At 52.5% G+C, this 22,139-nt stretch overlaps 1 protein-coding gene and 1 pseudogene across 1 annotated transcript; both read right to left on the reverse strand.

Moving 5' to 3' along the window:
* Window positions 1–1,261: 1,261 nt before the first annotated feature.
* Window positions 1,262–9,309, reverse strand: LOC121158022 (annotated as a pseudogene).
* Window positions 9,310–12,962: 3,653 nt separating this feature from the next.
* On the reverse strand, window positions 12,963–21,331 carry LOC121157798 (cocaine esterase-like). Its single transcript, XM_040982177.1, has 11 exons — window positions 21,256–21,331; window positions 18,838–19,042; window positions 17,407–17,545; window positions 16,939–17,072; window positions 16,599–16,857; window positions 16,092–16,190; window positions 15,695–15,835; window positions 15,156–15,300; window positions 14,633–14,722; window positions 14,044–14,116; window positions 12,963–13,650 (listed from the first exon to the last, which is right to left on the reverse strand). The coding sequence occupies exons 1-11, from the start codon at window positions 21,329–21,331 to the stop codon at window positions 13,464–13,466; spliced, it is 1,548 nt and encodes a 515-aa protein (XP_040838111.1). The 3' UTR covers window positions 12,963–13,463.
* Window positions 21,332–22,139: the final 808 nt, after the last annotated feature.

Consider the following 22,139-nt stretch of genomic DNA (forward strand, 5'->3'; position numbering starts at 1 on the left):
AAAGGGTAATGGGAAAAAGCAAGGTTTTATATTTTACAAGGTAACTTCACCAGGGACCAGAGACCCTAATTGTGTATTATCCTGTCTGACTCCTTGCAGTATTAGTGATAGGTGAGCTGGAGCTAGATCAGATTACATGGAGAACAAGGGCAGCTTCTACACAGATGCTCCTGGTACCCAGGATGGCAGCACGGTGGTCCTGGACTCCCAGGATACCCAGGGACAATGTGTCCTTTCTGAGATGGGAACCAGCCCCACACATGATTTTAATGAGAGCTATCCAGTGTGGGGCTGAGTCTTCTGCTTAGATTGTCCTGGTCACTTGGGAGAGACCCAACAAGGGCAGGGAGAGAGGGAGCCTGCTGGGTGAGCCCCAGAAAGAAGCAGGAGTGTGGACTACTCCTAGAAGGTTGGATTGGGAAAAGGCTGGGACAAAGTCTTGAGGCTTTGGTTATTTTTGTGTTTTCTTTTTTTTTAAGATTTATTTATTTTTATTACAAAGTCATATATACAGAGAGGAGGAGAGACAGAGAGGAAGATCTTCCGTCCAATGATTCACTCCCCAAGTGAACACAATGGCCAGTGCTGTGCTGATCCGAAGCTGGGAACCAGGAACCTCTTCTGGATCTCCCACATGGGCGCAGGGTCCCAAAGCATTGGGCTGTCCTTGACTGCTTTCCCAGGCCACAAGCAGGGAACTGAATGGGAATTGGAGCTGCCGGGATTAGAACTGGCGTCCATATGGGATCCCGGCACGTTCACTTTAGCTGCTAGGCCATGCCGCTGGGCCCAAGAGGACACTTCTAACCTGTGAAATGGAATGTGACATAGTGGAGACCTCGTGGGAAACTCTATGGAAGTGCCTCAAAAGTTGATTTTGGGTCCAATATTTAAAGCAGCATAAGAAACGCATTTAAAACAAAGGTTTTCGTTTTTGTTTTTAAGTGAAATTTCTACTATAATCTCAAGAATTCCTGTCTGGTAAATATGCTAAGAAACAAAAATATAGTAGAAGGGGTACCTGCACCCTGCATTTGTATAGTGATTTTTCTGATACCTGAGCCCTGCAAGCTGCCAGGTGTGTGAAACTGTGGCAAGGTTACTCAGATGAGTATTTCTCAGCTGAAGGAACTGGAGCCTTTATTTGTGGCAACATGGAGGAAATGGAAAGAGGTCACTCATGGCAGCCTGAAGGCACCAGGACTTGGTGATCCAGGTACCCAGGTACCTATGGGCAGTTTACAGACATGAGCTTACAGGGCATGCTGGAGGAGGGTTTCTGGCATGCAATGATAGGCAACAATCCACAAAGCAGTTCCCACTAGATTTCTATGGCTTGGGGCTAGGAGGATAGGAGAGCCAGGGTGGGGAAGAGGATGTAAGGCAAGCAGAAGAGGTCCAGGACAAGTGGATGAGGAGGAAGGTGGGCTTCTTTGGGCACCAACAGGCATCATCCCACGGGGGCAGTTTTGAACGCACCTGGTGAAGAGCACCCAGGGCAGGCTGGGCAGAGAACCCTGGACAGCAGGATTTTGACAAGGGTATGCCGAGGGGACAGAGGGTAGACAAGGGACAGTTGAGGGTGGGAAAGGGGCCCCCATATAGACACAGGCAGCTACAGCTCTGTGTGTTTCTGCTCAGCCCGCATCAGCTCCTGCATCTTCTTGGGCAGAGTTTGTGTCCAGAACCGGTGTCTGTGGGCCTTCAGAGCCCGGCCCACTGCAGGCTGTGTGTTCAGCTGCAGGTACTGCTCCTCCTGGTCCAAGACGGGCCAGTGTGGCAGGTCCTTGCCATTCGGGTTCCTGCAGATGAGAGGTCAAAAGTGGGGATGGTGAGACTTCTGAGGCCTTAACCCCTGAGTGCCCTGGCTAGGGCCAGGCCAGCTTGCCTTGCAGACCAGGAGGGATAGTTAGCAATACAGGAGAGCTGTCACCTCCCCTGACGATAGCTTTATGGAGATCTGCCAACCAGGACAGTGGTGTCCCTCACTCCCAAGGGAAAAAATCTGAGAGTGTCAGCTCTTGGCTAAGTCCAGGACACAAAGTGGGGTGAATGAGGAGAGTGTCCCTGATCCACAGGACCCTTGTGTAGCCAGCAGATCCTGAAGCAGGGGAGGGCATTGTCACATGACTAAGGACACTGCTGAGGTCCCCACAGCGGAGGGTCCCGTGGCCCAGGGAGGTTAGACTGGGGTGTCTCACCCGGTGCGAGCAAAGTTGGCCCAGTACTTCATCATCCTCCTGCTCAGCAGCTCCTCCTCCTCAGTGAGAGTCACTGCAGCAGGGAAGGACACAGGGTCAGCTCAGGCCAGCACAGGCCCTCTTTTCCACCTGATCACACATGCCAGTCCAGTGGCGCTTTACTCTTGGCTCCCATTATGAAGCTTGCTTTCTCCTAAACTACCAGATTTTACTTTTCCTTTGCCAAACTTGTTATCCAAACCAGTTCTCAAATTCACCTGAACTTGGCCTCTTACTGGCATAGTAGGTTTCATGCTTCTCACCTTGAGGGATCACTCAGGGGTCAGCTCTGCACCCAGGCCATACATTCATTAGAGCCAGCCAGAAGAGAAGGGAGCCAGGTCTGGAGGTACTCACAGTGCAGTCCTGACTCAGCCCTGGGAGCTGTGGGACTTGGGGTGCTTGATTCCATCTGTGCCTCAGCCCTGTCATCTGTGCAGTGGGCACAGCACCCCCTCAGGACTCCCAACTGCTGCATCCCCATCCTGGGGAAGGAGGAAGCCTCACCTTTTGTCCCAAAGAAAGTGGATCTGAAGAGAAAGGGAATCTCATCACCGTGGTCAGCCCTCACATATGATGGCCGGAAGTCCTTCATGAAACTGGGTGAATGCTGGAACTCGTAGAAGTAGACAGGGGCGTGGGAACCTGGGTGACAGGTGCACAGGGTGACAAGTGGTGACTCCTTCCCTGGGTTTCCCACACTACCCAAGAAGAAAGCAAAAAGATGCCCACTGTGTGATCTTGGAAGTGCTGGCACATATCCAGGTGAGAAGGGCAGTGACAAGAACCTGGGTTAGGTCTTAGCTTTCGCCTGGGACTTTGTAGCTGTCTTGACACAATTAAACTGTCTCACCCCTGTTCTTCCCCTGTCCCCTGATGGAGATGTTGAGTTCCTGAACTAACAGTAAGCTGGAATGAGACAAAGGGTATGGGAACCTGGTGCTGAGAGACACAGCCAAGATATGACTAGGACAGAACATTCCTCCCTGAGAGCTAACTCTGTGCTATCCAAGTGTAGGCCTTTTGGCCTTAGCCACGGACATACTCACGATGAAAATGTGCGACATGGAGTGCAGGCATCACAAAAAGTGCATCGGTCATCATATCTTGAAAGTGAGCCATTAGGGTCTTGGGGTTCTCGTGGGCTCCCAGATACTCATCCACCAACTTTTGCCCTATGCCAGGAGGCAGCATCTAGTTCAGGGTACAGGGACAGAGTTAGGAAGCCAGGCTTCCAGAGAGAGGGGCAGCTGACAAAGTTCCTGGGTAAAGACCGGAAATGGGGCAAAAAAACTGGCTGAGGGCCATTCCCTCCCCAAGTACACACTGGTTGCTGTGACTCTGTTCCGTGAGCCCACGGGGAAAGGAACTATTGGGACTATGGGCTGTTGGGGCAGGAGGCTGTTGGTGGGAGCCCCAGGGACTCACCCACTGCTCAGATGTCTGATGTATTAGTGCTTCCATGTCTGCTCTGTTGATTTCATCCCCGGGCTCTCTGTCAGTGAAAGACTGGGAGGTGGCAGAAGGTTGTGGGCTGTAGGTGGGTGGACTACCCTGAGAACTAAACATGAGACAGACTTCTGGAAAAATCATCCTGGGCTCACCTTGAGGATGATCCAGCCATACTCATCGTTGTTAACACCAATGATGCTGGGGACGGGTTGGAAGTCAGCAGAGGCCAGCAGCTCATAGGGGTGTCTGGGCAGGAAGATGCCATCCACCACTGCAGAGATGATCTTGAAGGGCTAGGGGTACCCAGGGCCAGGGAGAGGTTTTGCTTTTGAGATGCTCCTCGACGCCTAGCTCATCCCAGTGCACAAATACCACACCAAATGGGGTACCATGCATGGTTTAAAGAACTGCCTCAACCCTTGCCAATTAAGAGTTGCAGGACAAAAAGACTTGGACATGAGCTCATAGCCAGGGATTTTTAAGGGCACCACACCAATCACCCCTTTGTCCCAGTGAATGGGGTCCCACCTTGGTTATCTCCAGCATCTCCTCTTCACTCTTGGCCCGCAAGCAGCCCACCAGGGTCTCAGAGTCTACCTGGCCACAGCCAGACAAGTTGGCCACCACCTGGGAAGGGAGCATACAGGTGCTACAGGCCCATGCAGGAGAGAAAGGAGGGTGCCCGAGGCCCAGAGGGACGCAGAAGCAGAGTCTTGTGGATGCACAGCTGTGGCTTGGATGCCTCCTCTCTGACATGGAGAATCTCAGCCTCAGTGAACTCTGCCTGCTTAGCTGGCTACAGACAAGTTCAGACTCAGAGGGGTGGCTTTTCAGGGCCCAGAACAGTGTCAGATTCTACTGAGGCACAGGCATGTGGATTCTGACCACTGAGTTTCTCAGCCATCCCTAGGGTAGGCAGTGCTGAGACACCTGTTGGGCCTTGCGCACCAACACAATCAAGATTGTAACAGATGCCCCAAGAGGGAAGATGGATTTGGGGGGTTGGGCTAGGCCTTTGGGGACACTCACTGTGTATATCATCTCAGATGAGCTGGAAATGAGGCCAGGCAGCACAGCCACTCCACTCTGCATGATGGCTCCATGGAAGAGCCCTTGAGACATGGGTGACAGCACATGTGAGGACACGCTTATACCGCCTGCAGACTCGCCAAATATGGTGACCCGGTCAGGGTTGCCTCCAAAGTGGGCAATGTTCTGCTGCACCCAGCGCAGTGCGGCCACTTGGTCCAGGTAGCCCCAGTTGCCACTGGCATGCTGGTCTCCAGTGCTGAGAAGTAACAGGGACAGGGATGGCAGGGCTGTGTCAGGGCCCTCCTCCCTCACTGCCCAGGCCCAGGCCCAGGCTTACCTGAAGAATCCCAGGATGCCCAGGCGGTACTGGATGGTGACCACCACCACATCCTCAAAGGCCGCCAAGGTGGAGCCATCATATACCGAAGCCATGCCCATAACCAGCCCACCGCCATGGATCCACACCATCACCTAGGAAAGTCAAGACCAATACTGTGAAGTTTCCATAGTCTGAACACTGCTGCCCTCTTTTCTCTAGTACTTTTCCTGGTTCTCAGGGTGCTACAGATGTCCCCGCCCTCCAGGGTCCACGCATTCTGACTTCTGGCAGCAACCAGGCCATGGGACCCCATATCTATCATTGAAATACCCACAGGGAAAAGGGTACTTCCTGGACACCAAGAGAGGAGCTCCTACCAGGATCCATGATATGGGAGGCCACATTCACCTCTCCCCTCCCCATCCTCCAGTCAGGGCAAGATGTCCTCCCAGCCCCAGCTGCCCCTGACCTCCCACTCACAGGCAGCTTGGAGCCCTCATGAGCGTGGGCTGGTGCATGGATGTTGAGGTACAGGCAGTCCTCAGACATGGGCATGGACAGCAGGGACAGCACAGCAGCATCACCCGTTATTGCGAGGTTCTGTGGACACCTGGGCCCGCCCAAGGTAAATTTAGTGCAGGATACATGCAGTGGCCCAAGTTAAAGCCTGGGTCCCAGATTTGTCTTGACTTTCTCTTTTTGCTACCCACTTTACCCATATTAATTCATTAGCCTGTCCTAATGTCCCTACTATCCTGTATGTAGACATGAGACTCAGAGGAAATTGGGGTTGCATCAACTCTCAGGGACCCTCTATGTAGGTGGGGACTGAAAAAGCATACCTGACTCTCAGAGTCTCTGTGGGAAGTTTCCCTACAGGTGCTTGCCTCAATGCTGTGTCCCCCTACACAGTCAGGCATGAAGTACAGGGGTTTCCTACACACGTGCTGGGTGCATGGATGCCCATCTCTTCTCCAGGGAAGGCAGTGGGATTGCCCATGTCCAGGGAGCCTTATCACTCCTGTCAGCCTCCAGCGGTGATACACACTTCTCCCTTAGACCATGTCCTTGGCCTGTGGGTAGCTCATTGTTGTGCCAAGCCTCCACTGGTGCCCATCTTGGGAGCCTGAAGGACAGGCTGATAGAGCTGGGGACTATTACGATATTAAGGAACCCACCTGGGGAGGTCACCCAGAACAGTGCCCATTGGCAGCACAGGGATGTGGCAGAAGCTAAACTTGGGGAGCTGGGTCTCTGCCTCCATCTTCAGCACCTGGAGCTAAAGGCCTCAGAGTCCCAAGTCCTGAGCCAACAGTCTGGCAGGAGCCTGGCAAGACCCAATGGAAGTGTTCACATGGGTGTCCATAGCACACTAAGGCTGTAAGCTGTCAGCTGAGGATGGAAGGTCAGCCAGGCCTGGCCTAGCACTTTTAGGATCCAAGACCAAATGCTCCCCGGGACCCTGGGAGAACTCACATGGCTGGATGGGAGGTGCCATCCCTCACTCCACTCCAAGTTTCAGCAGGTTCAGGAGGTGCAAAGCGCAGTGATCCCAGAGGTGGCTTGGCAAAGGGAATGCCCAGGAAGGTGTGGACGCCCACGTTGGTGCCCTCCACGTGGACCAGGCTTCCTCGCACCTGCCCAGAGTGTGTGGTCCTGATGGGGCTTGTGGAGTCCTGGCCTGTGGGCAGAGAGATACAATCAGGGCGGGCTGCCACACCAGCTACCCCCAATACTACTCATGTAGTTTCTTCTTTGCTGTCCTCAGCTCAGCCTTGTCCTGTACCCAGATCCATACACACACACACACACACACACACACACACACACACAACACTATGATACTATCCTGATCCATTAATGAATAGAATGAGCCATTCTGTTGCCAAGCTTCGTGCTTTTTGGTTTGGATTGGGTGGGAAGCAGAAAACAGAGAAAAAGAGACAGCAAGGAGAATCTTCCATCCATTGGTTCACTCTGCAAAGGCCATACAGCTTGAAATGGCACAGGCTGAAGTCAGGAGAAAGTCCTTCGGTGTCTCAAACATGATTGACAGGGGCCCAAGACTTGGGCCATCTTAGCAGGGAGCTGAATCATTTGCACTGTAGCTCTGATCCCTACATTGCTTCTTTAAATAAGAATTATTCCAGAAAAAAAAAAAAAGCTTACAGACTAATCATAATAGTGTCAAGCATGTTTTTCTGTTGTTATCTGGTGGTAAAAGCAGAGGACATCGAGGGAGCATTGGTGCCTTGTTATAACTTGGGAAGACTTTGTGCCAACACAAAGAGAAGGCTGTAGTTTTTGTTAATGTGAGACCAACATGAAATACTGTTGGAGCTCTGGAGACAGGGCTGTGGCCCAGCAGGTTAACTGTAGCCTGTGACGCCAACATCCCACATCCGGGCACCCATGGGAGTCCCAGCTCACTGCTTCTGATCCAGCTCCCTGCTAATGCACCTGGGAAGGCAGCAGAGGACAGCCTGAGTGCTTGGGCCCATGTAACTCATGTGGAGTTCCTGATTCTTGGTTTCCATGTAGCCCATCTCCACCTGCCACGGCTCTTCAGGGAGTGAGCCAGCCCTTCAAGATCTCATTCCCTTTCTACCTCTCCCTCACTCCCATAAATTTATCTTTCATGTAAGTAATCTCTTAAACAAGTTGATACACCAATGACTAACAGAGCCATTTGGAAGGCCGGGTAGCTCTCCCTTCTGTAAGGACTGGGTCACCTTGAGAGTATGGGCAAAGGGCAGGTAAGGCTGGAATTTCAGAGGGAAGGCGGGTGGAGGGAGAGGGAGGATAGGCAGAGGGCAGGGTGAGTGTATATCCCTTTTGGCAGATTAGATTGAGAAGGGGTAGGGGAGGAGGCCTTTGACCTAGAGCATCAAGGATCAAAACACACCCAGGTCTGGTGCCCACATAGGCGGAACTCTGAGATAGACCCAAGGGCACTCTCAGGCACAGGGTACCATCAGCTTTGCCTTCGATTACAAGCCTATGGGGAGCTAGCAGCATGGTGTTACAGGCTAAGCTTCTGCATGTGGCACCACCATCCCATATTGCTTCAAGTGCTGGTTGCTCCACTTCCTATCCAGCTCAGTAATAATGTGCTTGGGAAAGCAGTTGTTAGTAGCCCAAGTCCTTGGTCACTGCATCACCTCCCTCCGCCCTCCCTGCAAGAATCCAGAGGAAGCTCCTGGCTCCAATCCTTAGCTCCTGCTGTTGTGGCCATTTGGGGTATGAACCCTAGGATGGAAGATTTCTCTCTCTGGCTCTCCTCTTTCACTAAATCTGCCTTCCCAATAAGAATACAAACAATTGAAAAAAAAGAAAAGAAAAGAGAACTTTTGCCCCCAGGAAAAGTGCATGAGCTGGGGGACCCTGTGGACCCTCAGACCAGCTGCAGCCTCATGCTGCCTGTGTTCCCAGGGCCAGTGGCATTGCCTCAGAGACCCCTCAGAGTTGGCTGGGGGTCTCTGGGCAAGAGCAGCCAACTGATAATCAACCCTAACTGCATGTTCACAGCACCTGCAGGCAGCAGCAACATCAGGCAGAAACACAGGCAGCAGGAAACTACTCAGCCCCTCCTCCACAAGCTGGCCCCTTGAACGCCCTCCTGTTGGTCTCCCTTCTCACTGCATCTGGTCCCTGGAAACCATGATCCCCTTTCAGCCTCCTGGCACACAGGGACACAAGGGGCAGTCCCATCACCACCCACCCTCACATTTGTCCACACCATCCACGTGCTCTCCGATTATAACTGCCAGTCTGACCCAGGTCCCTGTGGACACCCGTGAGAGCCTCACCCTGGCTTGGAAGAAGGAGCAGCATGAGTCCGCAGGCGAAGCTGCCAAGCCGGGTGCACAGCCAGTGCCGCCACATGTTCCCGGGCAGGTCCGTGTGTGTGCCACTGTATGCCCCCAGAGGCTGCCCTGAGTGCTGTAGGGGAGGAACAAGGCAATTGCCAAGCTGGAATTTGTACTGGGCAGGGACTGGGCGGAGTGAGCATTACTGGGCGGGGTTTGGGGTTCAAGGGGAACCTACCCTGGCAGATATCAAAAGTGGACCCACAGGCAACAAATGTGAACATAGCCTCCCCATTTCAGTCCCTGTCACTGCTTGCCCCATGACACCCTCCCCTCAATACTGGAGCCACTGAAATCACTGTCCTCACAGAGGAGAACAAGTGGGCACTGGCCCATGAGTCCTCCCAAGGATCTTTTGTGGTAGCTACATCTGCACATGCACCTGCTCAGCCCTCATCAGCTCCTGGATCTTCTGGGAGCAGATACCAGGTCCAGAACTGGCACCTATGGGCAGGGTGGCTTGATCAGGTAGGGACTTCCCACCAGTTGACCCCATACTGGTGGTGTAGTCCCCTCTCTAGGACATATTTTGACACATGAAGCAATACAACCAAACACCACAGATTTCCTATTGGGAATTACAGCACTGCATAGCAACCTTGCCAAAAATGCAAGCTGAAACCTAGAACCAGAATCTGAAGTCACCTCTAGAATAGAGTTACAAATGCACAGAGCACATGGGTATGATTCATTGCTACCACCAGGGCACCATCAGCAGAACCTACATGGTGCTACCAACCCTAGCAAAACCAGAAGGAAGTTCTTGGGTTCTTTAAAATCAGCACAATTAGAAGCAAATGAAAAGAGAGGCAGAGGCAAGAGGTGGCATGCAGAGTAAAAGAGACTCAAAACACAGTAAAATCAACAAGAACCGGCAATAGGTCATCAAGAGTATAGGTCAGGATGTGGAGAAATTGGAGCCTTCACAAAGTGCAAGTGGCAAGGGAATATGGTGCAACTGCTCTGGAAGCCAATTGGGCAGTTTTTCAAGTGATTGCAGCTGGCATTGCCATAGGACCAGTGGCTGCAACCCTAAATATCAACCCCAAAAGAACTGAAAGCACTGCCAAACACAGCCCTACAGTGAAGGAGCAGCTTGGGCAGCCTTCACCCTGCAACAAAGAGCCTGGGTTTAGCTTCCATATTTGCCACAGGAAGAGTGCACTCCAGACAAGGCAGAAGTTGCCTGGAGACAGTGACTGCTCTGGTGCTGGAGTCACCCACATTAGAGATTCAGTTTCCATCAACTCAGCTCACTGGGCTGACTGCAACCAGGCCGAAGATCGCCTTTGTGGTGGTTGTTGACATGTTTCCCATCATGCACCATAAACAGAGAGTGCCATAGCAAGTGAAACAATGCTTACGCTGTATTAGTGATAGATGAGCTGGAGCTGGATGATCACATAGAGGACATGGGCAGCTTCTACACAGGTGCTGCCCTGGTACCCAGGATGGCAGCATCTGCAGAGTCAGCATGGTGGTGCTGGACTCCCGGAATACCCAGAGACACCGTGTTCTTTCTGAGATGGGAACCAGCACAACACATGATTTCAATGGGAGCCACTAAGTGTGAGGTTGAGCCTTCTGCCTAGAATGTCCTGTTCACCTGGGAGAGACCAAGCAAAGACAAGGAGGGAGGGATCCTGTTGGATAAGCCCAGAAGAAGCAAGAGTGTGGACTGCTGCTGGCACATTAGATTGGGAAAGTGCTTAGGAAGAATCCTTGGGCTTTGGTTATTTTTGTATTTTCTTACAGATCTACTTACTTTTTAAAACGTCAAGTTTTCTGAGAGAGGGAGAGACAGAATTGTCTACTGGTTCCTCTTCAAACAGCCCAACAGCCAGGGCTGGGTCAGTCCTAAGCCAGGGACTTGGAACTCCATCTGTGTCTCTGCCATGGGTGCCTGGGCCCATGCATTGGGGCCATCTTCTGCTGCTTTCCCAGGTGCATTAGCAGAGAGAGAAGGATTGGAAGTAGATCAAGCACAACTGGAATGTGCACCCTTGTGGGATGCAGTGCTCCAAGTAGTAATTTAACCTGATGCTCTAGCAGGCTGGCTCCAGTCTGAGCCTTCTGAATGAGCAGATAAAAGATGAAGGACACACCCCAGGAGCCTGACATGTGTGGCCTGAGCTTTTGTTAAGAAGGCCATGCATGTAGGCCATCACCTACTCCCTAGGCAGCAGCATGGGGTACAGGTGCTCCTGAGTCTCAGAAGGGACCTAGAATTGGCACCCGAGGCTTCTGTAGTCTGCCCATCACTTACCTCGCAGGGGCCTCCTTGATTAGAGTTGTGGCAGAAACACTCAGGTTCATTACTATCCTTTGACTGGGCATATGCATTGGTGCATCCACAAGCACAGAAAGGAATGGGCCTAAATCCTCTCCTGCACCTGTCCCATGGCTTATCCCGAGCAGCTCCACTCAAAACCTCCTGCTGAGCTCACAGCTTGTTGTTTCTAGTGCAGACATCACCCTCTCCCACTTCCTCCCAGGTGCCGGCCATTCCACCAACTCGGGCTCTAACTGCAGATCTGACCCGGGTCCCAGTGCCTGCATGCAGGAGCCTCATCCTGGCCAGTGATTAGGAGCAGCAGGAGCCCACAGGGCACGGCACAGAACCGCGTACATATTCTGTGTGGCCACATGGTTCTGGGCATGTCTTCATGTGCTCCACTTGTGCCCCAGAGGCTGCCCTGGGCACCCTGGGTACAGATCAAGATGTATCCATGCCAAAATTTGAAGTGGGCAGGAAGTGGGCTGGGCAGTCTTTGGGGCAGGGCAAGGAGATCTCATGGGAGAGCAGGAACCAGCTGAGCTGGTGGAAGTCAATGCAGGCGCAGTACTGGGGCTGCTTCTCTTCTCTCCTGGCTGCCCAGGACCCTCCTCTCAGTCTTGGAGTTATGGCCAACTGCAGTGTCAGGATAGACTGCAAGCAGCAATGAGTTTGTAATTGGATAACTCAGAAGGCGTTCTTCAAAGAGGCATGAGATTAAAATCCCCACAGATAACTGGCTCTGCACTTCCTGCTGGGTGTCATGGAGGCTCTGAGCTAAGGCTAGGAGGTGTGACTGTCCAGATCCTAGAAACTCCAGATTCCGCACTGGAGCTCCCTGCTTTTCTGGGCCCTTCCCCTGAGTGTTTCTGCTCTCCCCTCCCTAATCCATGGGACCCTTTCCTGCCCTAGTGCTAGTGGTACCCCGGGTTTTCCATGTCCCCACCCTGCTCTGACACCAGTTCTTTTCTCCCCTTGACAAAGAAGCCTGCTGGTCATCCAGGCAGAGGAGTTCAACAGACACAGCTGAGTTGGGAGCCCTGCCCGGAGAGTCCATTCCTTCCCTAGGCAGTCTGTCTAACCCGCCCATGCTCAGATGCACGTGTGCTTCATGAGGATCAGAAAGAAGACACCTTGGTGGCTCAGGAGAAGTGCTGCTCCATGGGGAGGGAACGTACAAACCCCAGGAAGCATCACACAGGTCAGCGGGCTAGAAGGAGGACACACATTCATTCAGCCTGTGCATCTAGCAAGGAATAGAGTCCAGGATACAGAAAACTCAACTTATCAAACACATAGGAAGTGGACAGATCGCGGTAGGCCTTTGCTACAGTGGCTAAGATGTTAAGAGAATGACTATGTCCCGTATCCTTTGACTTCCTTGGCCCCCACACTCTGATTCCTACCCCTAGCTTCCTGCTAGGCAACGGAGATGGTTCAAATGATTGGGTCCCAGACACCCACAGAGGAAACCTGATTGTTTTGCGACTCCCAGTTCTTGCATCCAGGCCTCAGGAAACACATGGGACATGACTCAGAGGATGAGAGCCCTTGCTTTCTTTATTCATCTTTCTCTCCTTGCCTCTACCTCTCAAGTGGATAGATTTTTTTTAATTGGTCAAAAGATCTGAATAAATATTTCCAATAACACAATATACAGAAGGCTAACAAATACCTTTTATGTGTGTGTATATTTAAAGATTTATTTTATTTGAAAGATAGTGTTACAGAGACAATTGCATGAGTATGTGGCAAGGTTACCCGGATGAGTATTTCTCAGCTGAAGGAATGGGAGCCTTTATTTGTGGCAACATGAAGGGAGTGGAAGGAGGCCACTCATGGCAGCCTGAGGGCACCAGGACACCGTGTCTCCAGGTGCCCAGGTCCCCTATGGGTTGCTTACAGACATGAGCTCGCAGGATGTGCTGGGCGGAATATGAAGGCTTCTGACACCTAGGGTGGACAACAACCCACAAAGCAGTTCCCACTGGATTTCTATGGCCTGGGGTTGGGAAGAGAGGAGAGGATCAGGAAGAGGAAGAAGAGGAGGTGAGAAGGACATGTCCTATGCCAGTTGGAGATGAGGAAAGTGGGCTTCTGCAGGTTGTGACTGCACAGCCTCATGGGAATGGTGTGAGTACAACTGACACAGGGAACCCAGGGCAAGAACACAGAGCCTCAGGCAGCAGGTGCTCCACAAAGGTATGCCAAAGGGAAGGAGGGCAGGTAAGTGACTGCTGTGGATGGGACCAGGACACCCACCTAGACACAGGCAGCTACAGCTCTGTGTGCTTCTGCTCAGCCCGCATCAGCTCCTGCATCTTCTTGGGCAGAGTTTGTGCCCAGAACTGGCGTCTGTGGGCCTTCAGAGCCCGGCCCACTGCAGGCTGTGTGCTCAGCTGTAGGTACTGCTCCTCATGGTCCAAGACAGGCCAGTGTGGCAGGCCCTCGCCATTGGGGTTCCTACAGATGAGAAGTCAGGGAGGGGTTAACACAGGGACTCTGAGCAGCCTACCTGAGGTCCAGACAGACCACTATGCAGACCAGTAGGGTTGGAAATAAATTTCCAGGTTCGGGAAGCTGTTATGTTGCCTGGTGTCAGATCCACATGGGGACCTCCCAATCCAGGCTGTATTACCCTCTCTCCCATGGGGAGCCTCTGAGGTTAAAACCTGATGTCAAGATCATAAGCTGGATGGGTAGAGTGTCCCTGGTCGCTAGGACCCATGTATGTGCCACTGGGCCCTGAAACTGGGGAGGGAGCTGTCACATGACCCAGAACACCGGGCTGCTGCTGTGGTTCCCACAGGGAAGGGTCCCGTGGTCCCAGGGAGGTGGGAGGTTGGAGCGTCTCACCCGGTGCGAGCAAAGTTGGCCCAGTACTTCATCATCCTCCTGCTCAGCAATTCCTCCTCCTCAGTGAGAGTCACTGCAGTGAGAAAGGATACAGGGTCAGCTCAAGTAGGAGCAGGCCCACTGCCCCACCTTGGCCACACTTGCCAACCCAATGGAGCTTGACCCTTGGCTGCCAATATGAAATTCACCTGCTACTGACCACAAGGATTTGGCTTTTTCTTTGCTAAATGAAGCCTGACCTCATAGTCACCTGAACTTGGCCTCTTACTGGCCCAGTAGGTTTTCACTCTTATGACCTTGGCATATCACTCAGTAGACAGCTCTGTACCCAGGACAGACTCTTATCATGGGGTCGGGCAGAGGAGGAGAGAGCTGGGTTTCGAGGCACTCACAGTACAGTCCTGGCTCAGCCCTGGGAACTGTGAGACTTGGAGTGCTTAATTCCATCTGAGCCTCAGCCCTGTCATATGTGCAGTGGGCACAGCATCCCCTCAGGACTGCCAACTGCTGCATCCCCATCCTAGGAAGGAGGAAGCCTCACCTTTTTTCCCAAAGAAAATTGATCTGAAGACAAAAGCAACTTCATCGCCATGGTCGGCCTTGACGTGGGGTGGCCGGAAGTTCTTTGCAAATTTGGGCGAATGCTGGAACTCGTAGAAGTAGACAGGGGCATGGGAACCTGGGTAACAAGTGCACAGGGTGATGGATGGAGGCCCTTCCCCTGGGTTTCTCATACTACCCAAGAGGACAGTAGAGCAATGCCCACTTGGTCTGACTCAGGTGGTGTTGGTGGAGTCCCAGGTGAGGTCAGTGGCAAGGGCCTGAGGTTAGGTATTGGTCTTGGACTTTGTAGCTGGAAGGTATTGACACAATGTAGCTAACTTAGCCTTGCTACAATCTTGTCTCTTCCCCTGTCCCCTGATGTCCATCTCCTAAACTAACAGGATGGTGAACTTAAATAAGGACATGGGTACTTGGCTCTGAGGGACCCAGCCATATGTGGATAGAAGCCAGCATATGACATACCTCCCCGAACCAAAAGCTGTGTGCTCAGCCCTGGCCAGTAAAAGCAGAACCCCAGTTAGTGTGGCCATAGCTGCAGGTGAACTCACGCTGAAAATGTGCAACATGGAGCGCTGGCATCACGAAGAGTGAGTCTGCCATCATCTCTTGGTACTGAGCCATGAGGGTCTTGGGGTCCTTGTTGTCCCCCAGGTACTCATCCACCAACTGTTCCCTTATACCAGGAGGCAGCATCTAGCCCGAGGAACAGGAACAGAGTCATCATCAGCTCACTGCCAGGGAGAGAGACAACTGACCCATGTCCTGGACAAAGACAGGGAATGGGGCAAAGGAGCAGGCTCGCGATCACCCCATCCCCAAGCACACAGACTGCCAGTGTGTCTCGGTTCCAGGAGTCCCCAAGGGGCAGGGATCTGTTGGCCGGGAGCCCAAGGGTCTCACCCACTGCTCAGATGTTTGATGTATTAGTGTCTCCATGGCCACTCTGTTAATTTCATCCTCAGTGTGTCTGACACCGAAGAACTGTGGAGCAAGCAGAGGATTTCAGGTTGGGAGTTGTTCTCCTGGGAGCTCTGCCCTCTCAGGCCTGGCCTTGAGACAGACTCCTGTGAACTCAGCCTGGACTCACTTTGAGGAGGATCCAACCGTACTCATCGTTGTTGACACCAATGATGCTGGGGACCGGCTGGAAGTCAGCAGAGGCCAGCAGCTCATAGGGGTGTCTGGGAAAGAAGATGCCATCTACCACACCGGAGATGATCTTGAAGGCCTAGGGACACCCAGGGCAGTGGAGAAGATTTATGATCCAGAATTTTCTTTTGCTCTTGAAACTCTCCCTTAACCCGGGATCACTCAGTGGCCTTACAGCTCAACACATGGAGTACCATGTCTGGCTTACAGGACTTGGTCATCTCTATGCATCGAGTACTGGGAGGGGAGGAAGGCATGAACATGAGCTGGTAGCCCAGAGACTCTGAAGGGCACCAGAGTCTATCACCCATTTGTCCCAGTGAATGAGGTCCCACCTTGTTCATTGCCAGGATCTCCTCTTCACTCTTGGCCCGCAAGCAGCCTACCAGGGTCTCAGAGTCCACCTGGCCACAGCCAGACAGGTTGGTCACCACCTGAATAGGAAGCACATGGGCTAGACATCCATGTAAGAGAAGAAGGAGGGTGCCCAAGGCCCAGCTGGAGGCAGGAACAGTCTCATGGGTGTGCAGTTGCAGCCTTGACACTCACTAGTCCTCTCTCCCCGACTTGGAGCATCTCAACCTCAGTGAGCTGACCTGGTTGTCTGGTTACAGACTAGGTGGACCTCACAGGGCCACTTTTCAGGGCCCACAACTGTGTCAGACTCTACTGAGGCACAGGCATGTGGATTTTGACACCTGAGCCCCTCAGCCATCCCTTGGGTGGGCAGTGCCAAGTCGCATGATGGTCCATGTGTTTTGACACAACAGAGAAAGTAGCAGAGGCTCCAGGAGAGAAGATGGGAGTTATAGGTCAAGGCTGCACCAGTGAAGGAAACTCACCGAGGAGATCGTCTCAGATGAGCTGGCGATGATGCCAGGCAGCACAGCCACTCCACTTTCCATGATGGCTCCGTGGAAGAGTCCTTGCGACATGGGTGATAGCACATGCGAGGACACACTAACACCACCAGCAGACTCGCCAAAAATGGTGACCCGGTCAGGGTTGCCTCCAAAGTGGGCAATGTTCTGCTGCACCCAGCGCAGTGCAGCCACTTGGTCCAGGTAGCCCCAGTTGCCACTGGCGTGCTGGTCTCCAGTGCTGAGAAATGTCAGGAACAGGGATGGCAGGGCTGTGCCAGGACTGTTCTTCCCTCAGTGCCCGGCCCAGGCCCAGACTCACCTGAAGAATCCCAGGATGCCGAGGCGGTACTGGATGGTGACCACCACTACATCCTCAAAGGCTGCCAAGGTGGAGCCATCATATGCCGAAGCAAAGCCTACAACCAATGCACCTCCATGGATCCATACCATCACCTTGAAAGTCGGGGTAAATACTGTGAGGTTTCCCAGTCCTGAACCCTACAACCCCCAGTCCCTTAGGTATATCTCCTGGACAGCTGGATGCTACAGGTGTTCTGGGTCCATTAGGGCCCATATATTCTGTCTTCTCATAACAGACAGTCTTCTGGGACCTCATGCCCAGTGCTCAGCTGCCCACCCAGGAGAAGAGGCACTTCCTGGACCCCACAGGGAGGAGCTGCTCACCAGGATCCATGACATGGGAGGATACAGTCACCTTTCCCTTCCCCATCCTCCAGTCAGGGCAAGATGTCCTCCCACCCTCAGCTGCCCCTGACCTCCCACTCACAGGCAGCTTGGAGCCCTCATGGGCATGGCCTGGTGCGTAGATGTTGAGGTAAAGGCAGTCCTCAGACATGGGAATGGACAACATTGTGAAATTCAGTTTTTTAGCATCATCACCCATTATATTGAGGTTCTGTGGACACCTGAAATCACCCAAGCAGACATTAGTGCAGGATCCATACAGTGGCCCAAGCCAGAGCCTGGGTCCCTGATTCTCTCCTTTGCTCTTCCCTGTGATGCTGCTCATTCTTAAGCCTGCCCTCATATCCCTTCTGTCCCAGATACACATCTGAAACTGCTGGGAAGCTGGGATAGCACCAGTTTCCAGGGACCTTCCAGGCAGGTGGAGACTGATATAGCACACCTTACTCTTGGAGTCTCCTGGCAGGTTTTGCCTGCAGGTGCTGACTTCAGTGTGTCCCTCCTCACAGTTAGGCCCTGAGCACAGGTGCCTCCCTGACACACGCTGGGTGTTTGGATGCCCATCCCTTCCTGAGGGAAGACAGTGAGATGGCCAATTTCCTGGGATCCTTGGCACTCATCACTCCTGCCCTGCCTCCAGCTGTGATACACACACACGTCTTTTGGCTAATATCCTTTTCCGTGGTTTAGCTCTGTGCTCATGCCTGGTTCCACTGGTGCCCATCTAAGTACCTGCAGGATCTATTGATGCAATCAGGGACTCCTACAAGCTTTGGCTAGACCACCTGGGGAACTCACCCAGGACAATGCCCCCTCACCAGGGCAGCACAAGAATGTGGCAGAAGCTAAACTTGGGGAGCTGAGTCTCTCCCTCCATCTTCAGCACCTGGAACTAAAAGCCTCAGAGTCCCAAGTCCTGAGCCAAGAACCTGGCAGGAGCCTGGCAAGCCCACTGAAAGTGTTCTCGCAGGAAGTCCACAGCACACAGATGGTTAGTAGTGATGAATGACTTGAACGTTGGCCCTGAAAATTGATAATGCCCCCTGCCCTTTTAGACCCGACCCCATTTTAAATATTTGCTTCCCTTAGGTCTCAATTTCCTTCAGGTTTGCCCTTTAGGTTCAATTTTGCTCTTTGTCAATCAACTGTAAACTTGTAATCTTGCTCTCCATCAATCCACTGTAACCTCATGACTCTGTACTCTACGACCCTATCCACCAATCCCTTGCAGCCCATATCTCTTGTTCCCACCCTGACAGCCATCCCAGCCCCTATTCACAATACCCTCCCCTTGGTCATCAAAGCATATTCCCACATGTACTCTTTCTCTGCTCCTGCTTCTTCCCCATGGCCACCTTTCGCATTGGAATAAAAACCTCCTATATGACTCACAAAAGATTCCTGAGAGGTAGGCATCGGCTGTGGATGAAAAGACAGCTGGCTTGACCTAGCACTTGGAGGTTCCCAAACCCACCCTGGACCTGATGATCCTCAGGCCCCTGGAAGAGCTCACATGGCTGGGTGGGAGGTGCCATCCCTCACTCCACTCCAAGCTTTGGCAGGTTCAGGAGGTGCAAAGCGCAGTGGTCCCAGAGGTGGCTTGGCAAAGGGAATGCCTAGGAAGGTATGGACGCCCACGTTGATGCCTTCCACGTGGACCAGGCTTCCTCGCACCTGCCCAGAGCGTGTGGTCCTGATGGGGCTTGTGGAGTCCTGGCCTGTGGGCAGAGAGATACAATCAGTGAGAGTTGCTCCAGACAATGCTGCTGTGGCTTCCCTCTTACCATCCTCAGCTCAGCCTTGTCCAGAACACGATGCACACCAACACACACACTCACTTTATGAAGTTCCTGTGTGAAACATCCTGATTCCATCCTAATGAGATGATCAGAAAGAGCCCATTTGTAGTGACCAAAAGCCCTTGTGGACTTTCACAGCTGAGGTCAGGAACTATACTCAGTGAGAAGTAAAAGAGAGGGAAAAAATAAGAGAATCTTCCATTCATTAATTCATTAATTCACTCTCCAGAAGGCCATTATACCTTGGGCAGGCCCAAGCTAAAGCCAGGAGCCAGAAATTCCATCTAGGTCTCCCACTTGGGTGGCAGCAGGAGCCAAAGCACTCAGGCCATCTTCTGCTGCTTTCACAGGTGCTTTAGCAGGCGGCTGGATCAGAAGTGGAGTAGCCAGGACTCAAACTTGAGTTCTTACAGGATGCTGACACTGCAGGTGGCAACTTAACCCTCTGCATGTCAGTGCTGATCTCTCTGTTTCTTTTTTAAAAAAAGTTTTCCAGGAAAAAAACAACTTATAAGCACATCATAATAGTACCAAAGATGTATTTTTGTGTTGTTTTCAGGAATGTGGAACTGCAACACTCCAGGGAACACCTGAACCTTCTTGCAACATTGGGAGACTCTTTGCCCACACCAAGAATCAGCTGTAGTCTTTCTGAACATGGAACCCACATGAAATATTGTTAGAGTCCTAGAGACAGGGCTGTGGCCTATAAGTTAACTGTTTCCTGTAATGCCACCATCCCACATCAGAGCACCCATGGGAGTCCCAGCTCACTGCTAATGCACCTGGGAAGACAGCAGAGGACAGCCTGAGTGCTTGGGCCCATGTAACTCATGTGGAGTTCCTGATTCTTGGTTTCCATGTAGCCCATCTCCACCTGCCACGGCCCTTTTTGGAGTGAGCCAGCCCCTGGAAGATCTCTTTCTCCCTCACTTTCATTAAGCTGTCTTTCAATAATTAAAACCTTAAAGAAATTGATAAGTAACTGATTAATAGAGTCATATGAAAGGCCAGGTAGCCTTCCCTCCAGAAAGACTGAACCACCTTGGAGAGTGAGGGCAAGGGGAGGTAAAGGTGAAATTTCAGCAGGGGGTGGAGGGGGAGGATGGGCAGAGGGCAGGGTGAGTATGGATCCCTTTTGGCAGATTAGATTGAGAAACTGTTGGGGGGTAAACGGGTGGGGGAGTAGGCCTTTTGACCCAGAGTATCAAGGATCAAAACACACCCAGGTCTGGTGCCCTCACTGCCTGAGCTTCTGATAAGAGACCCAAGAGCACTGGCAGGGCACAAGACACTGCCAGCTTTGCCTTCAATTACAAGCCTTTGGGAGGCTGGCACCACGGTATTATACAATGAACTTCCATCTGTAGTGCCAGCATCCCAGATAGGTGTGGGTTCAAGTCCTGGCTGTTCCATTTTTAATCCAGCTCAATGTTAATGTGCCTGAGAATGCAGTGGCTGGTGCTCCAGGTTGGTCCCCTGAACCCACGTAGGAAACCCAGAGACAGCTCCTGCCTCCAGATTGACTCAGCTCCCACTGTCGTGACCATTTGGGGACTGAACCACAGGATGGAAGATTTCTCTCCCTGTCTCTCAACTCTGCCTAATTTAATAATAATAATAATAATAATAATAATAATAATAATAAAGTTTTTTTTAAAAGCCTTTGGCCCCAAGATAAGTGCATGGGCTGGGGGACCCTGTGGCCCCTCAGACCAGTTGTAGCCCAACGCTCCCTGTGCTCCCAGGACCAGTGACCTTGCCCTGGGACCGCTCAGAGGACAGCTGTGGGTCTCTGACCAAGAACAGCAGTCAGCACACAGTGGGAGAAGCCCTAACCACATGTTCACAGCACGTGCAGACAGCACTTAGGCACAGCACCCAAGTCAGCCACAAACACAGGCAGGAAATGCTCTCAGGGCCTCCACCACAAGCTGCCCCCTTAACTCCCTCCTCTGTATCTCCCTTCTTGCTGACTCTGGCACCTGGCAACCAGGACGCCCTCTCAGCCTAGGGGCAGATCCAGGGCACAGGGGCACCACACCCTTCCATTTCACCCGCCAGCCCACCGGCTCCAGAGCTCTAACAGCCAATCCAGTAAGGATCCCTGTGGCCACCCGTGGGAGCCTCACCCTGGCCCAGGACGAGGAGCAGCAGGAGCCTGAAGGCCAAGGCGATGAATTGCGTGCACAGCCAGTGGGGCCCCATTTTCCCAGGCAGGTCTGTGTGTTGTGCTGCAGCTGTGTGCACCAGAGGCTGTCCTGGGTGCTCGGAGGGTGGAGCAGGGTTTTGCTCAAGCTGGAGTTTGCCCTGGGTAGGTCGGTTTCTGGGGCGGGGCGGAACGAGGGAATCAAACTGGAGAGCAGGACTGAGCTAAGCGGGAGGTCAGTGGGCAGGGTGCCAATCGGGGCAGGGTCTTGGGTTTAAGGGGAACCCAACTGACCCAGCAAAGCTGCAGTGCAGACCATGAAGCCAGTGAATGGCCTCCACACTTCTGTCCCTGTCTGCTTGCTCCCGTCGGTCCTGGAGCCACTGAGCTCACTATCCTCACAGAGAGGAGGGAGCAAGGGGCTGGATTTGGAGAAGCCAGGAGGCCTTCTCAGTGAGGAAACCAAGTAGAGAATCCCCAGAGATGGGGACATGGCACAATCTTCTCTGGGGGTTCAGGAGTGAACCCCAGGAGGTGTGATTGTCCCTGAGCACTTGGAGCTCTTCCCTGGCTCAGGACTCAACCGAGTCCAAGAAAACCTTCTTGTCCTCACTAATTCACAGGCCAGGATGCAGGATCTACATCTACTATGTGTTCCACGCTTCTGGTACTGGACAGCATCCAAGAGAAGTACAAAGAGGATGTCTGGGAGAAACCAGTGCTGCGGTGTTTATTGTGGTACCCACTGATAGTGGCAGGCTGTGGAGTCACCAGAAGTGTTCACTGACTTATGAATTTGTAAGGGATTCTGGCATAGACACACCATGGAGTGTTATTCACTCTCAAAGAATGGAATCTTTTCATCTG

The sequence above is a fragment of the Ochotona curzoniae genome, unplaced genomic scaffold (assembly GCF_017591425.1).
Source record: "Ochotona curzoniae isolate NIBS_2020 unplaced genomic scaffold, NIBS_Ocur_1.0 contig_3622, whole genome shotgun sequence".
Lineage (NCBI taxonomy): Eukaryota > Metazoa > Chordata > Mammalia > Lagomorpha > Ochotonidae > Ochotona > Ochotona curzoniae.